Below are 14,832 nucleotides of genomic sequence, written 5' to 3'. Positions count from 1 at the left end.
CGATACTGATATCGGGAAAAAAATAATAATCCATCCTACATTACAGTGGCAATATGAAGTTTATGGGCATACACCTCCTGGTTCTCTGTAGTCACAGGGGGATCTGTGCACACACTAAACCAGGGATGAGGAAACAGCCGTGACTGAGCAGTGAGGCCTGTGTAGCCTCATAAAACACAATCACTGCCAGACTGTTGCTTTTATGCAAATACCGCAATGCTGTTTACCACACACTGGTTATCCATACCTACAAGTGCAGCTGACTGAACTCTGAACGTGACTTTGCAGATGCAGGATAAACAAAACTACCCTCTCACCTTCTGACAATCTATCAGAAATCCCTGGAAATCCTCCAATGAAACCTTCTGGTCAGGCCTGTGTGCGATGCAAGGCACCCAGCAAAACACATACAGCCAATCAGAGAGCAGAATAAGACCAATTAAAAATGTACAACCAATCAGAGAGCAGACTAAAACAAATTAAAAATATACAACCAATCGGAGAGCAGAATTAGAAGTAGAAAGTACCTTTGTAGGAGTGATATGTCCATCTGGAGAGAGAGATTAGGAGAGATGGATCAGTTTAGTTTGGACTTCACAGTCAGCAGACCGAGTGCACACAGTACCCATAACAGCCACAATACATCAGAATTAATGCCCAGATTAACCCAAATCCATCATCTTAGATTAATGGCCACATTTAACAGAATCCTGCGGCTCGGTTTAGCCGTTATTGACAGCTAGCACACTCAAGTGTGTTCACATTAGACATCCACATTCCAACATTCCACAGTCAGTCAGTCAGTTATGTTCAAAACAGGAATAATCCGCCCCACACTTCAGTAATTAAATCTCCAAAGACAAAAGTTAGACACACACAGACACACGACTGAATAATTGTTTAGTCACTGGGAACAGAGGTCATCTGTGTGTGTGTGTTTGTGGTGTGTGTGTGTGTGAGCACGGCCTAAGGATGGCCTGCTTTTTAAGAGAGAGAGAGAGAGGGAGGAGAAGGAGAGAAAGAGCCATTTCTTTCATCACACACACACACACACACACACACACACACACACACACGGAGAAGCCAGAACACTCACAGATTTCTGGGCGTCATACATAAGGCTACGGTACAGCTGGGCGAACTGACTGTAAGAGACGTCTCCACTTCTTAAATCACTGTCCTAGAACACACAACGTTTAATAAAAAGGACATTTACCCTCCCCCCACAATTTAATAAATTACATTAACACACAGATTTTAATAAAACATTGCCAGTAACAGCACTAAAAACACACGGGGGGGCCACAATAAGCACTAACGGTGGAGTGTGCGAGTGTATGTATGTGCGTGTGTGTAGGTTTTACCGGAAGCTTCTCTCGTAGGAACTTCATGTTTGGGACTCGATAGTTGACTTGACACAACATGTTCTTCAGATCTTTACAGGAGATTCTAAAAAAAAAAAGAGAGAGAAAAACGATCACACACACACAGCCTAAATTCAAACACACGATGCATTCATTCATGAGGCTAAAACATTTTTACATTCACATATTAGGCTCGTAATATACAGTCCCGGGCGTGTTTGAACTCAGCAGTTGCCCTCCCAAAGCCAAATGAATCACAGCCAGGAGGCAGTCTCGTCTCCCTGTGCCACGCACGGCCAGGCAATGCATTCTGGGTCAGCCTGGTTATAAACCTGCCAGTTACATTAGAGAAGGTCCCAGAACAGAGAGGTTCTGCAGTCGCTGCGCAACACAGCCTGCTACAGGCTTCCTTTACTCTGCTGTAGTGTGTGTGTTAGTGTGTGTGTGTGATAGTGAGTGTGTGAGTGATAGTGTGTGAGTGTGAGCTTCGTTTCCTGTTGCAGGATGTATAGTTGCTTTTGCAACCCCCAGCTGAGAAGCTCTACTCCATCTCTCTCCGCCTGACAGGTGTGTGTGTGTGTGTGTGTGTGTGTAGTTAGCTTCTTGCAAGGTGAGAGCAAGTCAGCACAACAAACCCTACAATCAGGCTTCAAGAACACATGAAGTGCCCTAGTGCTCATCTGTGCTAGGGCACTTCACCTGAACTAGGGCACTTGTTTGAAAGCGCCATGTTGCTAAGCCTGCGTGTCCGTCTGTCCGCCTTCCTCACATCTGGGACATTGTGACCAACACAGAAACCCTCAAGACAGACTGACATGTAGCAAAGAAGCACACTGAACCCAGCACTCTGAAACCCCCCCCCCCCCCCCCCCCACACACACACACACACACACACACACACTCAGGCATGCACAGACACACACAACTACACCGGGCCTACAGTGCCAGATTTTCCACAAAGATAAAAGGCTTTTGAATGGCAATGAAACTAAACTATGCTGGATTAAAATTACACAAACCGTTTTAAACTACCAACTACGATGGATTAAAATGACCGTTTAAACTACAAAGTATGATATATTAATATCCCACAAGCACTTTTACAGATGAAAATCCATGTTTTCAGACTTACTTATCTTCTCTGTTGCGATCAACAGCGTAAAACTGTTTTCTTAACCACCTAAACGACAAGAGACAGAACAATTGAATAAAACATGTAACTACAGTCATTTCCTTGAACACTGAAGACTTGTTCTGGTTTATAACCAGCCACTTGGTGCTAAATGTGATTTTGGTTCAAAACCAGGAGTGTGTTATTGTTAGACTGAGATTAAAGGTGAGAGGTCACAAAGAGGTACAGACCGTTCTATCTGCAGAGGAGTAGGGGAGGACACCGTGTCGGTCACCAGCCAGGTCAAACCCCTCACCCACATGGTCATCTCCTCATCTGATGTTGCTAACACACACACACACAGAGTGGATGGGGGTTAGGGAGAACATTTTATGGAAGTGTGTGTGTGCGCGCGTGCTAGAGGGTCACTGAACTGTCCTGTGGTGGTGTATCACATATGACTGCAGTAATACGTTTAAAAGTGTGTTTCACTGAGCTTAGATCCACAATATGGGCTGTAGGTCAATCTACACTGTGGTGTGTGCTTCTGTGTGTGTGGTCATGTTTTAATCTCCTTGTCGGGATCAAATGATCCAATGATGATAGGAAAATGTGAACCTTTAAAGCTGCTGGAGATACTTGCTTTGTCTGCACAGGGGAAGTTGCTTTTGGTTCCTGAGGTGAAGTTCATCTGTGTGTGTGTGTGTGTGTGTGTGTGTGTGTGTGTGTGTGTGTGTGTGTGTGTGTGTGTGTAGCTAATGTAGCCACTTTAACACACGAGGCTAATGGAAACGCCCCACTAGGGTAGTAATACAAGACTGTGTGTATACGTGCATCACGGCCTACCTGCCAAGCTGAGAGATTTGAGGCGGAACTCTGTTCCATACAGGATGACGAAGCAGTGGGCGTGGTCAGGTCTGGACGCTGAATCCTCCACATAGCGCTCGAAGTCCCGCGACTTCTGACCCGTACGGATCTCCTTAATCTCCCGGATGTCAACTGGACAAAACAGAGGGGCGGCGCTTCAGTAATCCGGATTCACAACAATCCGCCCAACCCCCGTTAAAAAATAACGCAAACCTGTTCAGTGTGTTCTCCAAGTGAGGAATGCGTTTCTTTTTGCTTCTGCTCACCAGATACCCTACCGCCGGATCTCTCTCACACATACACACAGAATGGACTCAATCTGAACTCCTCATTAACCTTTTCCCTAATCCCATCTCATGACCTCTAACGTCAAACCAAAAGCCTTTTAGTTGGACTGTAACAACAGACAAGTTACAAACTAATGCAAAACACAGTAGTGAAATCCATAGTTACTGTAGCAGATTAACTGTTCATACAGTCACTGGAACGGATTATATAATCCATACAATAACTGGACCAGATAATATATCCATACAGTTGCTTGAGGGAATTACATATCCATACAGTAACTGGAGCAGGATTATATATCCAGCCATTCACTGGAGAAGCATATTGTTGTGCATTCATAATCTAGAAGTGCACAAAATGCAGTGTTTAACTCATTACTGGTATACTTTCTATAACATACAAATAAGCAGCAAATAATAAATCCGATTTTTTTTAACTACATGCTGTGAGGGTCCCGCCCAGTCCTCTCAGTTGCCCCTGACGAGCACAGTTCTGTGGGACACTCTGAGGTCCATCTTTAAATCACGTTCACGCACAGCCTTTCTTTCAAGGCCCATCCCAGGACAGAAGCACGTAGTCCGGAGGGGCACACAAGACAAAGACGTGTGTGTGTGTGGTGTGGGAACTGGGTACAGGTCTGTAGCAGGTCTGCGTGACCTAGACCAAGATTAGCTCCCTGTTCTCTCGGCGCTCTGCACTTGCACACAGCCCCATAAACGCATCCCAGAAGCCCACAACCGTCCGGATGCTCTCCACACATGGGAAACTTCTTAGAAAGCCAATTTGCAGATTCCCGCACAGTCCGTATGGCCGCGGACGGGATTAAGGCATCGTCGGGCCGCCGACGGCTGCAGCGATGTCACTGACCTCAGCATAAGACACAGAGGTGCTGCCCCGCCGCCCCCGCACATGTTCTCCACCTGACTCCGTCACACTTCCTGTGCCGCTCCACGACCGCAGTGTGTCCTGAGCGGAAACGATCTCTCTCTCTCTCTTTCGCTCTCTCTCTCGCCAAATTTTGAAAGTATTCAAATCTCTTTTTACTTGTTGCACACTTTATTTTGCTTTATTCTGTTTGAATTTGAGTGGGGTAAAAATGCCAATTATATCATCATCCCACACTTCCTCACGCAGAACTAAACACTTTAATCAGCCCGTTTATTTGGAGATGTCTACTTGGCTTCACTCTCCAATCTGGACACGTTCGCCAGTGCAGATGGTGATGGTCAGGTCACGCCACAGACGGTGGGCGGGGCTGGAGCCTAGATGGGCGGGGCTGCTCACTGACCTTCACACTCCTGTGCCTCTCCAGGGTTGTTTTGGTCCCTCCCCCATAACTTGATGCTGCCTCCACCATGTTTCACAATAGGGTTAGAGTTAAGGGGTTAAGGCCAGGGGTAGGACATTAGCCAGGTGATGTGCTGTGCGGTGCGGTGTCCGTTTTTCACCAGATTCGGTGCTGGCCATTCTTCTCAAAGTTCTCAGACCAGACAAAACGTTTCCACGTGTTGCCAAGTCCTTTCCTTTAACTCCATGGTGGCTTCTATTCTGCCACTCCACCAAGGCCTGGTTTATGAAACACAGCAGAGGTGAGCATGGCGGGCGTCCAACACTTTCTCCCACCTCTGTGCAGATATCTACGCATGGTTCCTGAGGCTTCACGATCTGGTTGCTCTGATCGTAGTGTGTGAACTGTGGGCCCTTACAGACACTGGTGGGAACCCTTACAAACTGCGTAGTCCGTCTCATTTCAGATGACAGCTGGACTAATGTCCACGCGCGCACGCACAAAAAAAAAAGAAGCACCAAAGCCAACAGGAGTTTTTGATTTGTAATTAATTTTCTAAACTCTCTAAATCAACAAGTCACTTCATTACATGTAAATAAGCGCAGATTTCTGGGTTAAAACAGTTACTATGTCCGTTCAAAATCAAATCGTCATGTACAATCGTATTTCGACTGCCTGAATGAGCTGAGGGTCATGTTGGATCTCCTCCTGTACTGCACTGCTGTGTTCTGACAACTCAAACCAGCTACTGTTCTCAAACGCTTTATGCTGTCACACACACGCTGAGGGCCTCTGAGTGTAAACGTTACGGGCAGTAGCAGGTGGAAAATTACTTGGTTTTACCTGGTCGATTTTTCTCGTGTGTAAACCAAAGTTTTTTGTTTTGTTGTGTGTTTGTTGTTTATATCGACAGTCCCTTAGCATCACTATACCAGCGTCATCAAAATAATGTTTAACAACCTCACAAACGAACGTTCTGCTCATATGAAAAACACGAAAAAATAAATAAAAAAGACTTCCTATGGAAGGCAGCAGGGATTTTTTAAAAATTAAATAGGTTTTTAAAAAAATTAATTGCTATTTGTTTCTGCATTTCAGAAAAGGTTTAGTCAAAGCCCAGAATGTAATACTGTATTTGAATAAAATACATTAAGTTTAGTTGACAGTAATAAAATAAACAGAAACCAATGAGTTGTTAATTTAAAGAAACCTGCCTTATCGTCCCTTTTGTATATTTTCTATTTCTCCTTAAAAACGCAAACATATATCTGATTAATGAAGTAATCACATTAATTAATACACACACAGCCCAGGTCTCATCCACTGTATTTCTATTTATTTTTGTGGTGACGGAGACACACCAGAATGAGACGGTGACTTTTCACTTACACACCGTCCGAGTGCACAGCTAGTTCTGGACAGCTAGTTCTTAAGGGTTATTAAAAAAAAAACAACAACACACACACAGTTGCCTGACAGTGACATTGCAAGGCTTCCGGTACTGAACACACGCAGTTTCCAGCCAGCTCCTCTGAACACACACACACACACACACACACACACACACACACACACACACACACACACACACCACCTGCTGTTGTGGAAGATATGGATATTAATAACAAATTATTTTACCTTTATGCGTTTTAAAGCAAGTTCATCTATAATCTACATGTATGTGTAAGCCATATTAAATTCTACAAACGGATCTACAGCAGACATCGCGGTTACTGTAAACTTGCAGTCATCTCAACACAATGGGGAACACAACTCACTATTTGCTACCCTTCCTCAAATAAGTGCCAAAAACTACAGCACCAAAACTACACAGCATCACCAAAACTACAGCGTCACCAAACCAGACACTTTTCTGAATGACTAAAGAAACAAGCGTATTAAATCTGATGCGATTCCACACACAGGCTGCACTGTACAAACACCCATCTGATCATTAGCACTGTTCTTCTACCTGGAATTAAATACAAGGGTTCATCTTTTGGACACGATGACGATGATGATTATTGTCATCATCACTTCTAATTATGGGCTGAAATTCCAACTCTAAATCATCCTCATCAGCAAATAATACACCTGCTACTGATACACTGTGCACCTCTTAAAATGTTCATAAAAACAAAATGGTAAGATACACCTCTCAAAGTAGACAGAAAGCCTAGTCAACTCTGTCACTGACAAATAAACGCTTTCATTTTCATGACAATAAAACATTCCAGCACTTACACACACACGCACACGCACGCGCACACGCACACACGCCAGGTCTGGGGACGCCAAGCGTCCTACACACCAACACGCCAAGGGCGTGCGCCCCGGGACACACAACCCCCAAAACCACAGAGCTCACAGGGTCGCCATAGCAACACTGGAAGAAGACACCCGCCAGCTACCTGCTGACCTCCATCCACATGTTGCAGATACTTTATGTCCGCAAAACTCTTTTCCAGAAGATCAGAATCCTGCTGCCATCACATTTTTCAGTCTGGTTAACACACACACACACACACGTTTGGACAGTGAACACTGAACGTTGTCATCTGATCAACATCGCAGTGTTTTGAGTTCTGCACACGTTCACAAATGCTGGAAGCATCAATTCCCAAATCAAGAGACGTCTCTTACTTCCGAGCACAGTGATGGGACAGGTGTGTGTGTGTGTGTGTGTGTGTGTGTGTGTGCGCGCGCACGTCCGTCTTTAGCACATGGAGCATACAGTGCAGTAACAGTATCAGGACACCCGGGCCCTCAGCAGGACGTAGTCAGACCTCTAGATTGAGCAAAGGTGTGTGTTTCTGACTGGACACACTCCTCTGTCAGACCTGGTGAGAGGCATTAAAATGGCAGCAGTGTGTCCATGATGGACATTTCCAGATGTGCATTACTCTCCGCAGCACAGATATGGTTCTACCATCGCCACACACGCACGCACAGTGTCAGGTGTCTGGAGTGTTCTGCTTAAGGGCCCAGGAAATCCCAAATATCACCTGGTGACGCAAAACATTAACAGAGCCATCCAATTAGCATAAACTCCACTACACATAATGCACATCTATTAATTAAACTATACAAACCACAACTTCTCCAAAAAAAAACAAACAAACAAAAAAACACACACACACACACACACACACACACACACACGTCATAAAATCTTCGTCCCCCACCCCACACTCAGCCAGGCCTGTATAAATGACCATCCATGGCCCGGCCCTTCCCGGCACACACACACACACACACACAAACAGACTAACGAGGGGTTTCCTCTCCACTTTCTTTCCTAATAACTGAAACCTCACACCTATTTCCTCACTTCCAAAAAAACACTTTACATCAACATTCCAGAGTCCATCCACATGATTTCTGGAATTCTCTGGAATATTGGGCAACATTTCACCCAAATCCTTCGGGTTGTATATTTGCGGGTTACATGTGTGGAGTTGGTTCAACAAACAAGGCCTACAACTGGGTTTAAAAGGCAGGTAGGTGTGTGCGTGCGTGCATGTGCGTGTGTGTGTGTGTGTGTATATATATAGAGGTTCCAGCTAACACTCTGAAATGAACACATGGAGGAAAGCTGTTCTACAATGAATACACACACACACACACACGCGCACACACGCACAGAAAGGTGAACACATGGAGGGAAGCTCTTCTCCTACAATGAACTCACACACACTCACACACACACACACACACACACTCTCAGCTAAAGCTGCAGTTCAGTCTAAGCAGGGCAGCAGGAAATAAGACTGCAGAGCACAGCCAAGACCCTTCCTGTCTCACAAACACACACACACACACACACACACTCTTTCAGAATATCTTGCAGACGTTCTTATCCAGAGTGACTTACATGTTTGTCAACAAGATAAACAGAATCCATAGAATAGAAGAATCCATCTCCACCAGGTAAACTACAGGACCCACACACACACACACACACACACACACACACACACACACACACACACACACACACACACACACAGCCTCTTTGCACTGTAGCATCAGGTCTGGATTTCAGCTCTTTCAGGAGTTCGTCCAGCAAGGCTGCATCCCCTCAGCAGTCAGGCCGGGCCAGGCCAGGGGGCACGGCACAGGGCATGTCATGCCAGCTCCGCTTGGCACAGCGGGCACAGGGCGGCAACCGGATGGGGAGTGTGGGAAACTCGCACAGCTTACACACACACGCAGGTCATCTGCATCAAGACTCGGAACAATAAGCACATTCACAACTGTAGCAGAACTGACCTCAGAGCACAGAGCCGCGACGCCTACCGGTGCGTACCACAGGCCTCGTACAACTCAATCACAACAGGAGCTCGTGCCGTTCGGTCCCATACGTCACCTGTAGCGTGGCAGGTCCATCGGACCGTCGGAAAGGCACGCGCGGCCAGCGTGCTCGCGACACGGCGGGAACGGATCGCAGATCAGCCCACGGCAGAGTGCTCACACACAGCTCCATGAAGAGCGTCAATACGGTACACTGAAAGGTGGCATAATAAATGGAGCCTAAATGTCTAGACGTTAGCGGCAGAAGAGCTCCGGGTGGTTTTAAAAGTAAAGACGAAGTGTCCCGCAGGTACGTTCACTGCCTCGGCGGGGACCGTGTGACAGCCGAGGCGCTTTGGGCCACTTCTCCGGGCGCGCCTGGCGCACGCCAAGGTGTGTGCCATTCCGGAGCATGCTCCCAAATGCACCACGTTCCCCTTTCACAGGCCAGCCAATGGTGATTCATAACAACAACAACAACAACAACAACAAGCGGAACAGTTTGGCTTAAGAGCCAGGTTTCTTTGTTTATTTCAAGCCTGCGTCTGCGCGCAGAACCACCTCACCATGTCCGAGCAGACAACAGAAACGCCAAAGGGGGGAAAAAACCCACATCGCTCCAGCCATTTTCCTGCGCCGCTGCTGCATCCGGAGCAGAGTGCAGCTGTGAGCGAGGCATCCTGCCGCACGGCAGCGTTTTGCTCGAGGCGCGCGGGACCCGCGTCTACAGAAAGGGCCTCGTGATGCTCACCGAGCGCCTTGGACGCGACCGCAAACCCCATAGACGTCAGCGTCTCTGCACGGTTTCGCACGCGCGTCGTGCCCTGCACAGAAGCACGGGCCTGCACGGGCGTCGGCAGGCCTGTGATCCTCCACGATGATGGAAACCCACGAGCCCTCGCGGTCTGCACGCCCCTTAGAATGACGGAGCGTTTGCCCACGCGGCATGTCCCACATGTTTCCATCTTGGTAAACCGGCGAACAGACCAGTTCAGTGAGAGGAAACCGGTTCTACTGTGACATCTCGCGTCCGGAATGAAACCTTTGCGTGTCATCGCCGCGGCAGCCTCGGCACGAGCCGTCCGGACGGGCAGCGGCGCTCAACGCAGCGAGCAAACGTGCAAGATTCGCATCACGCACACACAGGCTACGGGGCCCGGGAAGGCACCGGCAGTGCGCGCGGTACTTACTCTCTCCCTCGATCTTGTCCGTGCCCCTGGTCCAGATGACCTGGCGGGTCTCGAGCTTCACCTGGAACGTCCTCCTCTCTGGCCTCTGCGACTTCTTGGCGTAAAAGAGCGTGAGCACGGTCCCCAGCTCGAGGTCGCGGTAGACGTTGTTCATCTCCGTGTCGCTCGGGGTCCACGGAACGGGTCCGTTGGAGAAGAAGGCGGCGCTCGCAGCCATGGACGCGTCCGCGCGAGGCTAGCTCGCGTCTCCCGGGGCGTGAGCGGGACACCTAAGAGAGCACAGAGAGCGCGCGGAGCTGCAGGGTCCAACAAGACTACGACGCCTCGCAAGACCGGCGGGCGCGCGCGCTAGTCCGCGCCGCTCTGGGTGCGTGCGTGTCGGGGCAGGAATGCGTGCGAAGCGACGGGAGGTGCTCGCGCTGATCGAACCCGGTAGGTCGCAGCTCGCGCTAGCCTACGGCTACACGAACAGTAGCGTGTGTGTTCGCAGCGGAGGCTCCAGCCCATAACAAAACGCGCCAGACGGCGGAGAAAACACACACGCCGAGCCCGTCACGGCCTCTCGCGCCGACGTTAGGCGACACCACGCGCGAGGATGGCCGTGATAATCCCGGGACGGGAGCTAACCCGTGACAGGCTAACGGCTAACAGCTAACGAACATGACCTCAGCTCGGGATGAACGTAATCCGCCGCAGCGAGGAATCGCGTTTAACGGCGAATAATAAACGAACAGCGTGCGCCTGCCTGCACGGGGCCGTGGCGCGTGATTTATGCTGCGTTACGCGTGAAAGAAGTGGGACAGTTCCGCGAGCGAGCTGCTCCGCTGGCTTTTATCTTCTAATCTCCCTTACCGTTTAAAACGGAACTGGCACGACAAAAGAAGAGCGCATAGTATCGCCGCAATCTCAGTCCGGCACATCCCCGGGCCCGCTTCACGTGTCCGCGCGACTATCTTGTCTCGCGACGGGGCGCGACGCGTCTCAGTCCCGGGAAAAGCGGTGCGTGCTGCTCTCCGCCATACGCGAGCGGGTCAGATTGAGACGCGGCACGCGCGCGCGCGCGCGGCCCTTCCCCCATTCCCTCCTGCTCGACTCCGCGCGGCTTCTTAAAGACACAGCTCGCGCCTTCGAAGGCTCGTTCGGGACCACAAACGCAGCCCGTGCAGCTTTTTTTTATTCTACAGATTTGACCCTTAACCTGCGAAATTAACATTCTGCTTGCGCGGTTACCGGGGGTGACGTTTCGCCAAATGCAACGAGACCCAAAATACCTGAAATGGCCCCTGGAGGTATTTTACTCTGGTGGAGGTGTAACATTTTAAAGGCTGAACAAGCAGAAGTGTAGCTCTGAAAACCCCACGCACGTCCATTACAGCGCGCGAGCAGAAAGACTCTGAGATGGCCAGATCCGTGCGTGCGAACTCTGTTTATGCCCTGTGAGGTCAGCGCGTGTGACCTGTGACATGGACGTGCTTCAGTTTTAATAGCGTATTATGATTTACAGTAGCCAGCAACGAGCAAAAACCTGCAACTGGCGTCTGGATCTAGTTAAGGGGCCAACTTCACGTTAAAGGGGCCAAAACATTAAAATCACCAAAGTACAGCTTCACTCGGTAATAATGCAGGGAGACGTTTCCCAGCGGTGAGGACGGACATGAGACATATTTGTGTGAATCTTTTTCTCCTCATTTGGATTGCCAGCTTAGTCGATTTTTAACTTGTAGCACGTCTGTAAGGCGGCATGTTCCCCGGTGCATCAAAAGTTGTTTGCACATCTTTGCAAACAGATCTGACGAAAACTGAAGTCAAACCACAACCGCAGATGTGCTGCGAAACCTTCGCGCGCCCACCTGTCGGAATCGAAGGCGAGTGGCACTGAGGATATGGGGGGCACGCATGCACGTTATAATGCATCACAGCCTGCAGTTAGCAAACGTTCAACTTGTGCCAGTGTGAGCTCACCTGGCACCGACGGAATTCTTCCCAATAAACGATCCAGAGTTGACTGCACGGTACCTTCTTTAATCACTGCGGGAAGAAAGAGAAAAACTGCATTTAAGACAGATGTGCACTGGTAGGCAATCTTGAAAAATCAGATGAAAGTTAGACAAGCTCAAATGTGGAGTTAGTGTCTGATTTTAAGGACTTGCTGAGGTTTTACCTTCAGAAGGCATCCTAAGACAAATTGTGATTTGCCAGTGAATTTATTAATGGCCGTGTAATTTGGAATAATTTCCTGCACTCTGCACACCGTCATGTGAGAAGTGGTTTTGACACGCGTGACCCCGTTACCCCAGCAACAGCACGACCCTTCAGTGGACACACTAGGAAAAACATGTTGGCTGTTTCATATTGTGAAGATGTCATACTTACTCCTCTCTAACCCTTAACTTAGGTGGGATGAGTTACAGGGCCAGACTTTGCAATCTGTGAAATGACAAACGCTATGGTATTTTTTTTTCTCTTCAAAATCTATTGTTGTAGGCTAACGGCGCTCACTGAGAAAATTAACATTATCACACTAGCTCAAGCAGCTTTAGACAGCATCAGGTCCAAAAACAGGGCGGCAAATATGTACGTTATATTCAGACATTTCAACAGTGACCCAACGGAATACTCGTCAACAGGCAGATTGTTGCAGCGCGACTTCGTGGTTTGAATTCTGGAAACAGAAAATGTTAAAAAAAAAAACAACAACATATGACTGCTGTATGCTAAAGGACAAAACATGGGAAGGTGTTATTTCTAAGACATCTTCAGTTATCAGGAAAACATAAGCATATGCTTACATGGAGATAAAATGGTGAACGGACGCAATACACGTTTCCTAAAATCGGCACTGTCCAGGGCCCTTTCACCCTCACTCGTTCCTGACCCCCTCCAACTGCCTCACACCTCTGTTTCCCTCATCAAGTTGTGAGGACTCAGTAAATTCTAAACCTTCACATCACTTCAGATTGCAAAAGAACAATAGAAAATCCAGTAAGACAGACAGCTTTAAAACTCCAGTACACATGTAGAAAAACAGAATAAATTATTCTCCTGGTGTACTCTCTCTCTCTCTCTCTCTCTCTCTCTCTCTCTCTCTCTCTCTCTCTCTCTCTCTCTCTCATACAAACACACACACACACACACCAGTGTAGGGGAAAAGTTCAGAGCCGAGTTCTCCTTTGCCTTTCCAAAACATTCCCCTTCAGAGAGCGCCAGTGCTGACCCACACTGCCCCCTGCAGGCCGTGCCGGTCCCTGCGGCAGGGACGTTCTCCCAAAATAGTCCCCGAGGTGTGCTGACGACAGCGGGACAGAGCGGGACCTGGAGCTCCTCCTCCCTCCACCTGACCTCCGCACGGGAAAACCGCGGGGAACACAATACGCCGTGGCACACAAACAAACCCGATTGTTCCTGGCCCCGCCCATTCCTTTCCTTGCAGCTGCTCGGCCGTGTGGTTTCCCACAGTAAAGGAGCACTTTCCCTCTCAGGACCCTGTTTGTCTACAGTAACTCGGCCCGCCGATTTTAACACAATGCGTCGTTGTTGACGTGGTCAAGTCCACGGCGTGCGTGCGACTGTTCAGCTTTGTAACGGATCTGGTCAGGACGACCCACAATCAGCATATGCAGACCAAACACACACTCATACGCTGCCAGGCAAGTTCATAACCAGGAACTAAATTATTAGCCCGCTGACGTTTAGGAACAGTGTCTGTGTGTCATGGGATTTATGTCTCACCTGCTGGAGTTGTCTTGGTGGTGTCTTATGGCTGAAGCCAAGTGGTGAACCAGATCAACCAAATCTTCAGCACTTAGTAACATAGTCATCGTCGCAAACTCCAGTACACTAACATACTCAATATTTCAGCACACTTACATACTCAATCATTCAGTACACTTACATACTCAGTACTTCAGTACACTTACATACGCAATCATTCAGTACACTTGCTACATATATCTCAACTCTAAACTACTTCCCTTGCTCAGTTTATACATATTAATAAAATATTTCCTCCTTAAAAACTCAAACCGTTCTCAAATGTATAACAGCCACATTCATTCCAGCATTAACAGACATGGCCCAAAGCCCAACCTCAGCGCTGACCGTGCCATCCCTCACAGGACACAGCGCTGACCGTGCCATCCCTCACAGGACACAGCGCTGACCGTGCCTTCCCTCACAGGACACAGCGCTGACCGTGCCATCCCTCACAGGACACAGCGCTGACCGTGCCTTCCCTCACAGGACACAGCGCTGACCGTGCCATCCCTCACAGGACACAGCGCTGACCGTGCCTTCCCTCACAGGACACAGCGCTGACCGTGCCATCCCTCACAGGACACAGCGCTGACCGTGCCTTCCCTCACAGGACACAGCGCTGACCGTGCCTTCCCTCACAGGACACAGCGCTGACCGTGCCATCCCTCACAGGACACA

General features: G+C 48.6%; 1 protein-coding gene across 3 annotated transcripts in view; it reads right to left on the bottom strand.

Moving 5' to 3' along the window:
- Nucleotides 1-11,548, bottom strand: part of plcg1 (phospholipase C, gamma 1) — a 30,334-nt gene extending 18,786 nt beyond the window's left edge. Inside the window, exons 1-8 of one of the 3 annotated variants that reach the window (XM_081707011.1) lie at nucleotides 10,402-11,548; nucleotides 3,322-3,474; nucleotides 2,727-2,820; nucleotides 2,497-2,544; nucleotides 1,365-1,449; nucleotides 1,097-1,180; nucleotides 528-550; nucleotides 318-375 (exon numbers count right to left, since the gene is read on the bottom strand). In XM_081707011.1, coding sequence (XP_081563137.1) covers nucleotides 318-375; nucleotides 528-550; nucleotides 1,097-1,180; nucleotides 1,365-1,449; nucleotides 2,497-2,544; nucleotides 2,727-2,820; nucleotides 3,322-3,474; nucleotides 10,402-10,618 — 762 coding nt within the window. In that variant the 5' untranslated portion in view covers nucleotides 10,619-11,548. The other 2 variants (XM_035522360.2, XM_081707012.1) reach the window with 2 other exon arrangements.
- Between the last annotated feature and the right edge of the window lie 3,284 nt (nucleotides 11,549-14,832).

The sequence above is a fragment of the Electrophorus electricus genome, chromosome 24 (assembly GCF_041902795.1).
Source record: "Electrophorus electricus isolate QZ-2024a chromosome 24, ASM4190279v1, whole genome shotgun sequence".
Lineage (NCBI taxonomy): Eukaryota > Metazoa > Chordata > Actinopteri > Gymnotiformes > Gymnotidae > Electrophorus > Electrophorus electricus.
This window is presented reverse-complemented; position numbering and strand designations above follow the sequence as displayed.